Source organism: Coloeus monedula (genome assembly GCF_965178545.1).
Source record: "Coloeus monedula genome assembly, chromosome: Z".
NCBI lineage: Eukaryota > Metazoa > Chordata > Aves > Passeriformes > Corvidae > Coloeus > Coloeus monedula.
Window position 1 is genome coordinate 24,529,570 of NC_138822.1, and position 17,690 is coordinate 24,547,259.

The 17,690-nt window shown below is 38.8% G+C and overlaps 1 protein-coding gene across 1 annotated transcript in view; it reads right to left on the reverse strand.

The window, feature by feature from the left end:
* Positions 1-3,302: 3,302 nt before the first annotated feature.
* Positions 3,303-17,690, reverse strand: part of ST8SIA4 (ST8 alpha-N-acetyl-neuraminide alpha-2,8-sialyltransferase 4) — a gene marked incomplete at both ends in the record, with an annotated part of 67,331 nt that continues 52,943 nt past the window's right edge. Inside the window, one exon of the mRNA XM_082301295.1 lies at positions 3,303-3,585. Within this exon, the coding sequence (XP_082157421.1) occupies positions 3,303-3,585 (283 nt within the window). The remainder of the gene's footprint in view (positions 3,586-17,690) is intronic.

Sequence of the window (17,690 nt, forward strand, 5' to 3'; positions counted from 1 at the left end):
GAAGTAATCTGTCTTTTTCATTTAGGTCCTGGGGTGCCTTAACAGAAATGCTCCAAGAGCCCCGGGAGGTATAAGGGAAAGGGAAGAAGGGTGTCTGCAATGAGTCCACTGCTACAGCTTCCCAGCTGTAGAGTGCAAACAATAGGGAAAATCCTGGGCATGTCTCACCTCAGGTTGCCTCAGACCAAGCAGAAACTGGTGGTCACAAACCAACTCAAAACAAACAATTTGTAGCACAGCAAACCACACACCAGGGAGACCCTCAGAATCTTTGGGCTCCACATGGACACAGGTCTTATACAAGAACAATAGTGTAAATTGACCCCTAGTACTTGTGAAAACCTGCACAAAGACCACAACTGCTACTTGCCTCAGAGAATGGTTTGAGACCCACTCCTCACTACATCACACCTCAGCTCAGGACAAAGTGAGGCAGGTGAGGAAGAGATGTACTGGTGTAGAGACCCATGGTTTTGGAAGGGAGGCACACCTAGGTGCTGGTTTGAGGGGAGAGTGCTATGAGAAGGATGAATACAGGTAACAGCAGAGAGCTCTGAGCCCATGGCTCACAGTGCCCAGATGTGCAGTACTGAAGATGGAAAGCCTGCAGAAGATGAGGTTAAGGCCCAGTTTTGAGGAGGTATGGGAAAACTGTTGTCTTGGAAGTAGGTGCTACTGTCATGTCTTGTGCCAAACCAAGTCAGAGAAATTTAGTGATAGGGTAAAAACCTGGACTCCATGGCTTAGGTACTAAAGTTAACTTCACTTGTGGAAAATCAAATGTGAAGCATGCAGAACAGGCGTAGGCCAAGATTTAATTTGTCTGCTGACTTTTAAAGGCAAATTCTCTCACCTATCTTTCTATTTACATGATATTCTTTTCATTTATTCATTTACACAAATAATTTTTTTTACTGCCAAGGAATTAGAGAGTCCCCATGGACTTTGTTGTCAGATACATAATCGATTGGCATATTCAAACCTTCCATGAGGTGAACAAAATCACCTGTCAAGTTAATATTTTAGACTATTTGAGCTTCCTGTTTGTCAATGGCCTGACACTAGAGAGAAGAAAAGACATTCCCAGAAGAGAAAGCTAAGCAGATTTTTCTCTGAGCTTCTGATAGACTGGCAATCTGTGAATTCTTTATTTCAATAGCAACTTTGTCAATGTATGTGAAATATGCTTTTCATAGCAAAACCCTAACAGCAAGAACAGGAATATGTTCATTCTCCATCGAAGAAATAACCTTGCATTAAAATGAAGGCATACATAGTGAACAAATAGCACCCTCTGGTTTATCAACAACAAATTAAATACATTCCAGTCTCCATAGCTGTTTAGCGCCTCGTGATGCCTTGGTTTCAGTGAGTTTCATGTTAGGACCACTTATCACACATTAGCATGTGGCCAAAGTAAACTGTCCTGGGTACGAGAGCCTGGTGAATAAGGAAAGATGTTACTGTGTCTTACACATAGCAGAACTGACTTTCTACTTCCTGCAATATTTGGCTGCAAGGCAGTGATTTAGCTACCAAATTTGCATAATCACAGATCTCCAATCATGCATGACAAAATACATGAACTTAAGAGGAGAAAATGGGTAATAAAGAGCATTTTCAGCTAGTAAATGTTTGTGAGTGTGGTAATACATATGAAATTGCACAAACTAATTCAAAATTCAGTAGATACACTAAATATCATATTTGGAGACCAGGATCTAATGTAGATCTGAAAACGTAACAAGAAAATACCCATACATTATACCTGCATACCTACTCCCTAGCCAAGGAAAGATGTGAAACCATTATGTTACCCATTTATGTGCTCTTTTAGCACTAAAACATATAACAGGATAACAGGTTTTGCTTCTTAATGTACGCTGTACATTACTCCACCCTCTCCTATGCTCCTGTAATTTCTTGTTCTCTTTTTTTGGAAAGAAGGAAGTGAAAGAACTCTTGGTTTTGTGGATAAACAAGACTGTTGATCCAAAAACAACACTGTGAGATAATGCAGCTCTGTGATATTTCAGTCAGTTACACATCAGAACATCTAGATGATACAGAAGAGTTACATTAAATAAAGAGATCACCTAACAGCATTAGAAATTTCAAAGAATTGTATGATCTGCAGTTTTTTCCATATATTGGCTAGGTCTTTTTTTTCTTTAGTTCCAGTGTCACCTGAGTTTCTTTAGACTTTTCCTTTCTACCAGGAATAAAACTGTACATATACACACATATATATTTGAATGTATGAAGTAATTTCTTTACTCCTGCAGATTTTTCTGAAGAATTCTATATGCAAAGTCAGTAAAGAGGCTTTGCTTTGAGATGCTTAAAAAATATAAATAACAAAGAACATGTTCCCTTAAGCAGCAAAGAAATAGAAATCCACACAATTTCTCCAAGATAAGGAAAAAATGTTTATAAGAGTAATCTTTGGCACCGAAAAGAAGGGCACCCTCTTGTATGTCTTCAAATCTGTACAGGAGAGAAAAACTTCTCTTCAAGTCAGATCAAAATGATATCTGCGTGGTTTCATGTAATGGGTACTGACAACAGGAGCTAGAAAAACAATCGGGATGTTAAAGATTGTATGACAGCAGGATACAACATGGTAACACTTGATAAAATATTTGATGTTCCCCTCCACCCTCCCACGCTTACGGATCTTTTTTTTCTTAAGACAATTCCATAAGATAAAAACATTTACTTATAACATGCTTGAAATCTTGTAAGGACTCCAAAATTTAAAAGCAACAAAACCCAACCAATGGCAATAAGAAAAACAGCAACAAAAGCTGAGGTTATAATACAAGATCAGAAACAGTTCTCTGACTGAAGGCATTTACTGATTTGTTTGATCTTACAGACTTCACTTTCTCTACTCAAATCTATCATGAAATTTTCTGCCAAAACCTGATTTATTTGCTCAAGTAAATATTCCATCCACTGGATATTCTTTTGTAGGTTGTCTGATCACAGTGGCAAATTGGCAGGTTCTTTTTCTTCTTTAATACATGATGAATGTGTCACTGCATCCTGTAAACACTACTGGGTATACATTCAAGCTTTGTTCTTAGTGAAAGTGGCACTTACTTGAACCCTTGCAGTCAAGATAGCTTAGTTATATAGCACTTTACAGGTATAATAGCTGGTTATGTACTTCTAATATAACACCTTTTTCCAATGGCTTAGTGGGTATTGAAACAAATCCCCACTGTGGTCCCACTGCCATTGCACATCATCTTTATGATGAGATGGGTATTCTGTATTTATTGTACTTTACATGTGCTTTATTGCTGTATGCATTTCTCTGTTGTTAATTTAAGTGCTCCTCTATTATGTAACACATACAATGTTTTAAACTCTAATGGCATCCTATGAGGACTGGCACTAGAAAAGTACCGATACTTCAGATCATCATAATAATGATACTTGACTGGTTTTCCATGTAAATCCTTTGGGAATGGCCAAAATCCATACAGGTGAATTTCATCACAAAATCTGGTGGCAAGTGTATACATGAGGAGACCAGTGCTGGGTCGTTTAATGTGGACCTTGTTTGTCAGCCAATAGCTGCAAAGAAAGAAAAGGTGCATTAAGAAACTCATATAATTTCATGTGAATAAATCCTGTGAACTTATTTTATCTACTATTCATTCATTTTACACTATGAAAAGGTGAAAGTCTCCTTTTCTCTAAGCTGAGATCATAATGACACTTCTGACGCACTTTTATTCCTCCTAGAGGAGCTTAAGGGAGACCTTATTTAGCACAGTGCTGAAAAAAACCTGGCCAACTAAGGGACTTAGTTCAGGACTGAATCCTAACACAACACCATATCTGCAGAAGCTAGAAAACTGCAGTCAACCTCCTCAGCCAGATCAGAGAACAGCCTCTTGCTATAAAATCTGACCTGTTGCAGTATCCAATTCATGCGATCAAGTGAGCCCTACACTGAATATTTTATTGGCCTGGTGATTATTTCGCAGATTGCTTGTCTAAATAGCAAATGGAAATGATAAACGTAAGTTGACTGTAACTTCCAGAAGTCAGTAGAGGTGAAGCTTGATTTACTTGCTTGTGATTAAGCACATAAAACTACCTGTTGCTAACGGCAGTCTCCAGATAAGCAACATCTTACACTACTGATTTTTAAAAGGCTTTGTTTTGTACTCAAACATTCACTGGTCTGACTTAGGCTACGGGATAGTTTTCCTGGGCCAGTAACAAGAAGTCTGATTATGGCTTTAAAAGCAGCAGAGTTTTCAAAGAGACAAATGGAAACTTAACTGGATTCCAGCACATAGCTCACACTGGTATCCCCAAAGTCTGTCACCGACATTGTTCTAATGTAATCTCTAACCTTTAAAATCAGAACTTCATTAAAATAGTGCCAGCCTATTACTGGTAAAACACTTCTCCCAGGTCTGATTCAATAGAAAGACTGCTAGTACTTTAGGGAAATAAAAAAGGTCACTTAGATTCTTATACCTGGTCATTCTGCTGATTTGGACAAACAACAGCCATGCACACAGCTGTACTGATCAGACTGTGGGAATGTGTGACTGCAAGTAAGAGAAGTAAGTATTAGCATTACCACACAAATGTAAAACCACTGCAGTGTGCCACTGTATTCTTAGTTGTAGGCTGTGAATTGCTTCTACCACAGTCTAAGAAGAAGGTCAAGGAAGATAAGCCTCACCAGACTGGAGTTAGCCTTGTTTTAAATGGGATTACAATAAGGCTGGAACTTAAAACTATACATCCAGAGTGCTATAAAGGCATTAATGATGTAGTAGGAGGAACATCCCACCTCCCAGTGTGAAACAGGACAGCAAAACTATATCTTTAATCAAAGATTAAAGTATTTTTAAAGCACCAGATAATATGCAACAGTTAATTTAACCACCCTATTGAAACTGGCCTTCTCAGTTTCATTCTTTGCCAAAACCATAGCTTTGAATCACAGATACGTATGCATATGAAAGCTAATTTGGTATTTTTGGTTGGTTTTTTGTTTTTTGGTTTTTTTTTCTGTTTTGGGTTTTTGTTGCTGTTGTTGTTGGTTTGGTTTGTTTGGTTTTTTTTTTTTTTCATTATACTCAAGTTCATTCTTTAAAAGCTGAAGGACCCTGCAAGCAGGAAACAGTTCTGGGCTGAGTGACTGCTTCTCCAAAGCCAGCATAGGGAATGACTCAGAATTCTGCTTGGCTGCAAAAACAGGATGGTAAAAAGCATATTTAAGGAGTGAATGCAACTGGGAATGGGTACCTCTACAAATGACACATGCATATATCATTTTTCAGTATCTTCATAAACATGATTTTTAAGACATAAAATGCTAAGCAGTTTGTTTCTCACTCTGATAAACTGAAACTCTGTAAGACAGGATAAACCAAAGGAGGGACTCCATTCTAGAAAAGAAATGTTTGTTTATCGGAAAGCTGCTGAAGAAAGAAATCGGAATGCTTTTAACACTTCACAGATACAGCAAAACAGATTAAAAATGAAAGCTAATTATTTAATTTTTGTGGAAATTGGTATTTGTCTCTTGAGAAGTCAGTACTTTAATCCCATGCAGTCATCCATCTACATGAGTGTTTCTAGCCAAACAGCAGTTAAAACTGATGCATCAAGTACTACAGGGTACCACTGCTATCATTCCAGCTGAATTTCACCCTTCCAGGTTGCTCATGGCAGAAAATTAAATTAATAATGAACAGGTAAATGTTTGAAAAGGAAATTACATCTTACTTAAGCATTTCTGTCCAGAAGTAAGTACGTAATTAAGGAAAAAGATGCAATGAAGACCCTCTTAAAATTTTAGAGTATACAAGCATATTTTCTCTTCTGTTTGTTATATTCAGGTATTATACAAAACAGAAGTTTAACTATTTCTTATTTCTTAAAATTGAAAAGATATCCAAACTCTCTCTATATAATGAAAATATAGTACTTGCTGTAATTACTATAAAAATTTTGTAACTTGGGATCGATTATACTTAAGATGAAAAAAAAAAAAGTAATGCAACAAATGGAACAGTTGGAGGTGCTCAGTGCTCAAGGCTGATGCTTCCTAAAGATCATCTATCTCAGCACATTCCTGGCTCCCAAAGTCTGCTTGAATTAATAAAATTTTCAAGAAGTGACAGAAATCACAAGTAGTCTTTGTGATTTTTGTTCTGAAAAATACATGCAAACTTTTCAGTTGCTCAGGTAGCTATTCTAATGTGAGGTTGAGTTAAGGCTGATTAGGATTGATTGATGTTGTAGATACTTTAACCAATAAGCATCTTTGTACCTGTTTTCAGTTTCCAAAGTTTTATTACAGCTTTAGTTTAAAGCATAAAGATACTCTCCTGATCTACTTTTCTGGGATGCAGTCATTTTCTGTTTAAAATTACAACGTGAAGGAAGCAACTAACTATAGAACAGAATGAGAATCTCTCTTGTTTCTCATAACTAATCTCTAGGTCTTCACCCATGACCAATTCCTAATTTTCCAGCTGGATAAGGAATCAGCTTAACTGACAGGACTGGGTGGATCTCACCATGTTAGAAAATAGGCATCACTGTGAAGACTGTAACTGCCCCTGCAGAGCACCACTACACACACTCACTCGTTTCCTTCATGCCTCATGCTAAAACAACTCCTTTGTGGGGCCTAAAGGCTGAATTTATTGAAGGTTACTGAATGTGCCAATGCATAAACACCCTTTAAATCTATAATTTTTGTGACTTGAAGTTGAGTAGCTTGAATTCAAAGAGATCTCACATCAAATTACTTTAAAATAGATGGCTGATGGTAGTGTAGTAAAGACATTGGCAAGATACCATGAATTTCAGCTTATGCTCAAAAGTTAAAAGTAACCTCTAGCGGTAAGTGAAAAACAGCACAAATAGAGAGTATCCTGAACTATCTGAAATGAAAGGAAGGTCAGGTCAGTACTTAGGTCCATGTATTGCATTTTATAAAATTGTCATTAATAAATACCATGTTTGCAACAGGTAACTAAAAAATGCCACAGTACATTGTAAGAGTAAAGGTCACCCTGCTGACAGTAGGGGACTGCTAAAAATGCCTCTTCCATGTAAAAAGCTATATTTGAGCTGGTACTGGTTCCTGTAACAATGTCCTTGTGCTCCTACTATCATTCTGTCTATTTTCACCTGAGCTCCTCATCCCAAATCCAAGCATCTTTGCCTCCAAAACTTCTCATCCGCTTCAGACCTATTAGTTAGTGAGCCATGGCAACACATCTGAGACCTCTTTCACACAGTCCAATATAGATCTCTCTTCTAGAATCCTTTCTTTGTACATGCACACTTTAAATAGACTTCACATGCTTTTAAAATCTGAACGGTGATCTCTTGCATGTTTCACTGTATTTTACATTAAAAAATGCATATATGCATTCTAGAAGAATTTAAGTAGCAGAAATGTTAGTCATTTAAGGAGTAATATTAACATTAAGGAGTAATATTAACATTAAGGAATTACACCAGGATAGTAAGCAAAGTAAGGAGTAGCAGCAGGATCACAGAGCAGGGCCATCAGAAGGAAGGTTTACATGGCATCTCAGAGTGAGAAAGTCCTTGTACCTCTTTGTTGAAAAAATGTGTTTCACTGGATTTTTGGGCTGAAAATGACCTTGATGGGATGCAGATTTTTGGTATTTCTATTAGTACTGGAGAGAAATACTGTCAATAATGGATTTGTGTCAGCATTATCCTAGTACTTTCTGATGCTTTAGACATACATGTTTTTTCCTTCCTTTTTATTGTTATTACCTTAATGAAACCTAGTTCTTATATGCAGTTCCACACCATAAATAAAATAAACGTTTTAAAACTCTGTATGTAAAAATGTAATTTTTGTCAAATATCCTTCTTTGTCTCTACTGTGATAACATGAAAAGCCATAAAAATAGGAAAAAAAATTATTTTAAATTGAGGCACTAGTACAAAACCTAACATCTCAGTAATAATGACTTTTACAAGAATCATGAGATTATTCCTATTGGAAGGGATGTCAGCAGACCTCTGACCAACCTTTGACAGATCTCAGTCCAATCTCTGTCTCCAAGTAGGGTTCCTCAGCCATTGCTGGCTGGGCCTGTGCTCCAGCTCAACTAGCTTTGTTGCTTTGTAGCTCTCTGCTCAGCTTGCTTCAGTTGGCCAGTGTCTTTCCTGCTTTAAGGGGCCCACAGGTGCTTGAGTACTCCTTCTACACTTAAAAAAAGCAGTGAAGAAAGTAAAAGTGTGCCCTGATGAATATGAGATACATAAATTATTTACAACCATAAGCATTGTTAAAAGATTACTCTGACACTTATATTGGTCTTTGAGTTTACGGAACCTCAGTATTTTGGCCTTTAAAAATTCTGCCAGATCAACATAACCCCCTATGGTTAAATATACAGTCAAATCCACCAGACTTTCACCTATATCTAGCAAGATATCCTCACATTTATGAAAATTGAATGTTCTACTATCAGCATGATTGCCAGAGGAATGTCAATTGAATAGCATGTTGCTACCTGATAATGACTTCCTGCAGCCATTGACAAAAATTAAATGAAAATAAAACCATAAATATCTGTTTTAAAAATAGTTAATGTTAAAATGATCTTCTGGAGAGACTCTATTACAATGACTAATAAATACAATAATTGATGCCAATCATTATTACATTATATGAATACTGGGGAATTCACATTACAATTGTTTATCCTGCTACTGTGGAATAGATGACTTCTGACTAAATTAAAACATGAGATGTGCTTTCCCATGGCTGTACTCAGAATGAAGTGCTGTCTCAGACAAAGAAAATCAGATATGATGGGTTACATTCAAATACCAGGTAATTTAGTGTACTTAGCATATTTATTTGCCTTATCTACAAATTCCACAAGATATCATAGTATAAATAGATTCAGAATCTGGTTACATATATTTCAATGGATTTTGAATTCCTTGTTCTGGACAGGGCTGAATCTGAGGAAACATTCATGTTTCAACTCTGAATAGCTCAAAAGATTATATCCTGAGCTCTGTTTCTTGAGATGTCCAAGCTGATCTTCAAGTAAAACTACTCAACACACCTGGCTGTCACTGAAATTCTGTTCCTTTTACAGACAGAGGAAATATTTTTAAAAAGAGCTTTTTGAGAAATCATATATGGAATTTGAGAAGTTAAAATATTAATAAAAAGGTAGTGGAAAAAAGATTTTGAAAGATGACAAAACATCTCACTGTTACTCAAGAGTGTCTGTGTGAGAAGCTAGAGGATGTATATTGTCTTGATCACACTTCCTCAAAAAATACTTCACAACAAGACAAGACAGAGTAAAGCAACATACGCTATCAGAAGAATAAAGTAACTTCTGTATGAGAAGAGAATAAATAGAGTAGCTTGAAAAAGAGACAACTAGGTGGGGAGATGGCAAAACGCTCCAAAATTAGGAAGTGTGTAAAGGTGGCAAGTAGGAATTTAACTACTACTTTAACATAAGCACTGTAACATAAAGCGCTATGGACTCATCTGTCCTAGGGTGATGTTATGAAACTGCTTTATTCCTTAACCGTCCGCTCAATGCCCAAGGACGCTGTTTCTTTAAGATGGACCCGGGGCCGGGGCCACAGGACCGAGTGCGGGGCAGTTTAACGGGGCCCAGCGGCTCCAGGGGCTCGGCAGGGCTGGGGAGGGAGTGCGCCGGGAGCGCTGTGCTGCTCTTTGGGTTTCCTTTGTGTTCCGCCTAGCTGGAAAAAGGTTCTGTTGGATTTTTTTTCCTGTTCATTTTTCCCTTTTCTTCCCCTTGCCTCACTGCCTTCCTTCCCTCCTCGCCGGTCCGGGGAGCCTGCAGGGGTGGTCCCGGCGGGCCCGCGTGGTCGCCCCAGCTGGTCCGAGCCCACGTGTCTGTTCCCTCTTCGGGAACGTGTTGTATTTTGAGGGGTTTTAAGAATCCTGTTCTACCCTGTTTTGTTTGTGTGTTAATAAATAGTTTGGTTTCTTTTTCCCACTTTCACTTCTTGAGACTCATTTGTCTCATTGACGGAGGAAAAGGGGAGGCCCTTTTCCCTTCAGAGGGGACACTTATTCCAGAGTGTTTCCTCCTGAAGTTTTGTCTCAAAAACTGAGACATCAGTAAAGTCATTTATTAGCAGGTCTGAAATAAACAGATGGAAGTACTTTTTACACACTGTAACACTGAACTGGGAATTCATGGTGTGCAGGTTTGGGCAAACTTGGAAATATATCCTCTGAGAGAAGGCAGGTTACAACCACCCCACCAGGTTCGGGAAAAAATGAATTTTCCTCCAAAGAAAGTGAAAGAGATAAAAACTATTTAATAAATACACAGGAAAAGGATAATAATGCTAAATAATAATAAAACCTCTCACTCTGCTAAGAGAAACCTTGGAAAATTTCAGAGTCCTTCCGTAGCTCTCCCTCTCCTTGGAGCTGGGACAGGGTGGTGGGCCCACTGCCAGGGCCAAGGCTTCGGCGGAAAATCCTCCCAATGTATTCTGATGTTGAAGCCATCCAGCAGAGAAGAAGGGAAAAATCAGAGTCCCAGGAAAACAAAGTTCAACTCTCCGGAAGAAAAGGAGCTGAAAAACTGGCTGGAAAGCTGGCTGGAAAGAAAGCAAGCCAGGTGCTTCCCTCCGCTCTCTCTCTCCTGCAGCAGCTGAATGCAGAGAGCTGTCTCTATCTCTGTGTCCTTGAAAACATGAAAACAAACTGCAAAGCGGCTTTGAAGAAGTTTTGCTCAGTTTTGTCTCTCTCCCCTCTCAGGCTCAGTTAAAGGCATAGAAAGGCATAAAACTAATTTCAGGGCATAGAGAAGTGATATGGGATACAACATCATAAAGTAACCCCAAGACACATGGCAATAGAATGTTTTGGATGCTGTTGGCCAACTAAAAAACCCACAACTTGTCAATGTTCACAAACCCAGTGGTGCTGATGAAGCTCTTTCTCAAAGGTTTGCTAAGCTGCTGGCCATGGGAGCATATATCACAGGGTAATCTTTCCTCTGTTTCTAATTTTTCTTCTAAGTTTCTGTGTTGGCACCTGGCACTGGTAAGTCTACAGGCTAGAAAGGGATCTCTTAAATAACCACTTTTATGTTCTTGGACCCAACATCTGTTTTCTAAAGAAGGTGTTAGGGCACCTAACCTATCTTCCTCAAACTCAAAGGACAAATCCTTTTCTTGTGCTTTCTTGTCTTCAGTGGGATTAATCACACCAATGATATGAAAAACCCTACAACTGACCCTCTCAATTTATGTGAATGTTTCGATTAAAAATGGACTATTTGGCTTTTTCTTACTGAGATATGCTTTGCGCAGAATGCTGTACAAGGAATCTAAAGTGTAAAATAATTAAATTGTGAACAACAACACAGAAAATGTGACAGCCAGCACAAAAACACTGCTGAGTGTTTGCACAAGATCTACTTGACAGTTTTCAGTGTACAATATTTTCAAAGAGCATACATAAAAAACCTGTTTCATTAAAACAAATGAAGAACTGAAACTCCATCAGAGCTCTACCCAAAAAGTCAGGATTCTGTCCTGATCTGATCTGCCTCTTTAGTAGTTAGAAATATTCTCTGTGATATACTGCACTACAGGACAACAACGGTTGTAAGTAAAGGCTACTTACTTACGTCTCTAGTGGAACTTGCTAAGAATATCCATTGACATATTTTTAAAATTATTTAAGCCCTTAGGAATACATTTACACGAAAAAGAGACCTGAACCTTTGCCAGTAAATATGGTTAGTCTTCTGGTGCACAGAGACTGAAACATCTACCCTTGCTTCAGAATCATGAAAGTCATCAACTGACACTCTAGCACAGTACACGCCTCTGCTAAAAAGTGTTGCTCGCTCAACGCATGCACAAAACCATTTTCAAGAATGAAACATAGCCTAATTTTAGAAGAAATAATCTATAAATAATTTAAGATCAGAGATACACTAGACGTGCACACAGACACATAGCAAAGGTGCAGCAAAACAGACCTAGAGTACATTTTACAGGCTTAGAAAGTCAAGAGAGACACTTTTTCCCGTGTCTCAACACCCTCATGATAAAATATTTCTGCCTTCTATCTAATCCAAACGTACCTTCTTTCAGTTCAAAACCACTGTCCTTTGTTGTCCTATCACTACAGACCTTGGTAAAAAGTCTCTCCCTCTCCAGCTTTCTTGTAGGCTCCCATCAAGTACTGGAAGGCCACAATAAGGTCTCCCTAGTGTGTTCTCTTCTCCAGGTTCAGCAAGCCCAGCTCTCTCTACCCTTCTTCAGAGGAGGGATACTCCAGCCCTCTGATTGTTTCTGTGTCCCTGCTCTATATCCACTCCAGCAGGTCCCTGTCTTTTTTCCTGCTGAAGACTCCAGAGCCAGATGCAAGACTCTAGGTGGGGTGTAAGCAGAGCAAAATTGGGCAGAATGAAGTCCCTCAAATTGCTGGCCATGCTCCTTTTGATGCGGCCCAGGATGCAATTTGCTTTCTGGGCTGTGAGTGTATATTTCCAGCCCATATACATATAAAGACATGTTAATGTTTCCTTCAGGTTAAGAAATTCTAATCTGCTCAAAAAACCTTTTTAAATTTTTTTTTTAAATCAATTTGCAGCCAAAAACTAGAATCCACTAGTGATAAACAGGATTGTAACAATTTTTCTTTTACTCCTGTCATAGGTTAGCAAGCATAGTCCCGGAAGGGATGTCCTTGCTAAGGGGTGCTTACAGTTTCCTCTGGGACCTGATAGAACCTATCAGCTGGCCAGTTTGAATATGGACAATTCTCTAAGCCACTTAAAGTTGTGAACACCTCTGTGATCCACATTTAAGAATAGGCAAACTCCCCCCCCAAGCTCTCTCTCGTTTCCGGCGCTGGCACAGGTGGCTGCGGGCCCCGTGTGGGGGCCAGCGGGCCCGGCCAGGCCCTGCTTGGGCCAGGCCGGGCCGGGCCACGGCCATCCTGAAGCCAATGGACCTGTTCCAGCCATGGAACCCCCCCCACTGCCTTGCCGTGGGCAGCCGGAGCGGCTCGGCTCTCCCCCCTCTCCACTGAGATAAGAAAAATTCAACATTCCAGCTGCAAAGCTGCAAGGCCGAGGTGAGATTAACCCTTTTACTGCTGTGAAGAGGTGAAAACCTGAGGGAGAGAGAGAGGAGATGCTTAAAGCTGAAATTCTGTTGTGAAGCTATGATATATCAGAGTATCCTGTTGTAATTTCATGAAGATATGGGGGGTGGAGTGTTCAGCTCGTAAGCAAAAGCACCTGCCCTGAGACAGGCAGATGCTGACGCAGCTGTAATTTCATGAGAAGTTTGAACAAGGAGAGATGAACCAGATGAGGACTTTTGCTCCAAACGGGAAAGGAGAAAACCTCAGTACCTAGAGATGCTTCCAGTGATAGTCTTAACAATGAAGATGAGGAGGACCCTTTGCTCCCAGGGAAGGAGAAGGGCCTCTGTTTTTGTTTCTGAACGGCTCAACCTTAAAATTGTACCCCAAGAAACTTCAAGAGTGGACCCTCGAAAGCAGTTGCGGGAAAAGCTGCAAGTCGGGGGAAAGGACTCACACGCAGGCAGAGACACTCCTCTTCCTAAATGGACTGAACAATATTTGGAAGTGGGCGGCTGTCTCGTTGTGATAATGTTTTCATAGCATGAGCAAGAAGAGACTTCTCTTTCTAAATGGACTGAACAAGGTTATTATGGCAGTGGTAAACAGACTGAACATCTTAAGGGTTGTTTTTTCACATTGTCAGTGGGAGAAGGGAGGAAGGTGGGGGGAGGAGGAGAGTTCTGAAGGTGGTATAATTTTTTTTTCCTCCGTCTTTTAGGTCTGTTAATAAACTTTATATTCTTTCAAGTTTGGTGCCTGCTTTGCATTTCTCCTAATTCTTATCTCACAGCAGATAAACAGTAATGAGTATTTTGGACCAAACCACTACAACTCCCCATACATAATAAATTAATGAATTACCTTCATAATTATAAAATGGAAGTCAGTGTGTCAGTGTGTAAGTTTAAATCAACCTACTTTTGATTAATACAGATTGAACCTGCATCAAGTAAACTATTTTTTGTTATACATTTGTTAAAAACTGCTAGCACTACTGGCTTTTTTTTTCCCCCTTACAATTCCAACAGTTAAGATGACTCTTTATTATTTTGTATTTTATCTTGTTCCATGAAACCATTTAAAGATATGTAAATATTAAGGACTAAGATAAAACCTTAAAAATGTTGGAGAACACTTGAACAGTGTGACTGTTAGATGTACAAATGGTGATCAAGAAGCATACATATGACTCTGAGTATTTGAAATGTCAAATAGGAGATGTTTTTAGATGGTACATACACAGGCAAATCTAAGCTAAATACAGTGTCTGTAGCAACATACAGTAGCAATGATAAAACAAAAAAGAGAAAGCATCTGATTAATTAGGAAGAAATAGAACCATCAAGTTGAATACCAAATCTAAACAACTATTTGCCTTAATTTTATAGTTCTCCTTTCTTCTGTGATTCATTCTTTCTGCATGAAACCTCAAAAGATAAACTACTTACCTATATCTATAGTTATAAAGCACAGCTACAAAAGAAAAAACCCTGGAAAAGTTGTGTGGGATTGCCATTCTGGAAAGAACACGGGGCCCAATTCTAAGAAAACATGTATGAAATAGGTAAAAAAAGGCAACTATATTTCAAATAAATAGGGCTACAGATGGTTTCAGAGGGAGTCAGTGGCCTTTTCTCCTTTTGTATAGGGCGTAAGTATTACTTATTCTCTTCTCTAAAAAGGATACTGGTATTAGTTTGGATTAAACAGAAGCAATGAAGCAATGGGATGATTCGTAATCAGATAGAAGATAGCACAACAATATTTTATTGGTTTTGAAAACTAAATTTTCTACTCAGTAAAATAAGACTACCTACCACTCTTCTACACACAGAAATGTATGTAAAGGTAGGGGAAATAAGCACGAAAGAAGAAAAAAGTGTCAGGCAAAAAACCCCAAATGTGTAGTGTACAGAAAAACCCCAGCATTTCCTATCAGCAACATGAGAAGGCAGTCACAGGAAAGAGATATTGTCAGGTTTAGGACATTCATAGCCTAAGCTTGTATTTTGACTCATGTTCATGCTGGGTCTGTTTTAGAAGCAGACTCCTCCACTGAAGGAAAGGCTTGGCTGTGCGTGATAACAACCGCTACAAAGAATTCCTTTGTTCTTCACTCTTCTAGGGCTCCTTTTCCACTTAGGGGTGGCATAAGAGACAGTGCTACTGGTCCCTACTACTGGAACATTTTATGGACCTAGGGGTTGATCCAGACCGGCTGTGACGGCTGCTTGGCTTCCTTGGCAGGGATTTTGTCTGTGGCATCAGGAAGGTTGATATCAGCAGCCATCTTCAAGTTGAACAACAGCAACACAAGCTGACTCTGTGACCTCTTCTATTGCTGGAGCTAAACTGAGAAATCTGAACCCAAGAGCATACCCCACCTGGCCCACAGGGGCAACTTTAACAGGCAGAGATCAGGCATGATGATAAATGAACAGCCTACTTTCTATCAGCCATATTCCCTTCCCGAAAGAGCCCTTACTATACTTCTTAGAGTAGCTATTCAAGACTCATAAAGACTATTGAAGCAGTCCCTTGACAGGAAACCTTGATAATGTGTTGCAGTGGGGATACTGCAACATGCATATGCCAAACCAGGAGTCCCGTGGAAAGGAAATATATATGGGGGGACAGATTCTTGATAGCTGTTTCAGAGAGACCTTTATTTCTCCAGCCGCATGGCCGGGGCTCTGCCCAGGAACTGTTCCAGTCACGGGACCAAGGGTCCTTCTGCCCGCGCAGGGAACACAAACCAACCCATGGGAACGAGGCTGAGCAGGGGCAGGGAAACCCCGTGTCTGTGCCCTCAGGGCCCCTCTGCCAGGGCTGCACGGCAGGGGAGGAGACCCCAACAATAATGCCTTAGGTAAGGAAAAGTACTGCAGCCAAGAAATGAATTTGACTCATGTTCCACACAGTAACTTGGTTACACAAAACCAATGCCATTGAGTATGCATAACCAAATGTTCATGTTAATCTTGAACTTACGTCCTTTGTCAAACTGTGTCCTGGGGTTCTGACTTTTTCTAGGAATTGGTGAGGGCATAACAAAATGGCATAATATTTCATGAAAAATTACCACAAAAAAAGAGTCTATTTCCCATGCCAAAGATAGGCAAATGGAGTGAAAGGAATTTGGTTTGTAAAAAGAGTGTAATGATTGGATAAAACTCTTCAACTATATTAGTGAAAACTTGTCTGGGAAAGCCATGTCAAATTAAAAACACGGAAAAATCTTCTGTTAGAACAAAGATATAACAAATTCAGTTAAAGGATAGTAGACTAAAAAACAATTATGCAATCTTACTGCAAAGCTGTAACAATAATGTGTATCAGACTGACTAGAGACATTGCTAAGTGCTTGGAAACACACAGGTAACTTTAGATTAAATTAATAAAATACTGATTTCAAAACTAATTTCAAAATATTCTTAATATTGTATGAAATAAAATTCATAATATAAAATATTAATTCTTCTTATTTTATGAAGGCATTACTACAACTTATAATTGATTAGCATTTTTCCTATGAAAATTTCAACAGAATATTACTGGAGGAGTGTAATTAAAATTAGTAACTTGTCCTAATTCTAGCTTTCACCATTAGATCCAGTCTTTCCTACTGAATGAATATCTGTTCTTATGCTAATGGCCAGTCAATGTATTTCTGTAACAGAAAAAAAATCCTATCTAACTAATTTTCTCCCTTTTCAAAACAATGCAAATACAGTCATGCTCAGAAGAAAAATCTAATACATGAACAGAAGCTCCAGACCAGCTGTTTCACCTGACATGACTGCCATAAAGAGGAGGTTGATGCCAGAGAGCCAGGTCTGTATTCTTGAGAGACCATTTTCTAAAAACTTACATCACCTGTCAAGTCTACCTTAAAAAAGAAAAATCTTGGTGGGAACAGTGTCGAATTTCCATTCTGGAAAGCATATTGGGTCCAATCTCAGCAAAACAGTTATAAATGTAAGCAAAAGAAAACAATTCCATTTAAGTAGAGCTACAAATGGAAGTAGGTTTTAGAGTTAATTGCTTTTAGAGGGGGTCAGCTTGGGGTTTTTTGGTCCCTGGTATGGAATTATTATTATTATTATTATTTATTAGTAGTAGTAGTAGTATTTGTCCCTGAAACAGGGCAAAATTCATAAATATGATCCCAGGATGAAGACTGCCCTCATCTGAAAGCATTTCATTAATGGCACTGATACTGAAACTAATATTGAAAAGTGCAGCCTGTAAATTTGAGAATATGTTCAGAATGCTCTTTGCTCATTGGACTATAAACAGTTTTAAGCTGCTTTCAGCTTGTGCCCAACTGCCCTTTACAGCAGAAGGCAAAAATGGCCAGCATCAGGTCTGGATACAGTAAACCAACATGTTCAGTGCTATGCTATTTGTTAGACTAACTTCAGTTTTACAGAAGAAAATCTGGTCACTTTTGAGATTTTATAAATACTATCTGAAGTCTCCTATTTAGAGATTATTACAGAAAATACGCATTACAGGTCCTTAAATT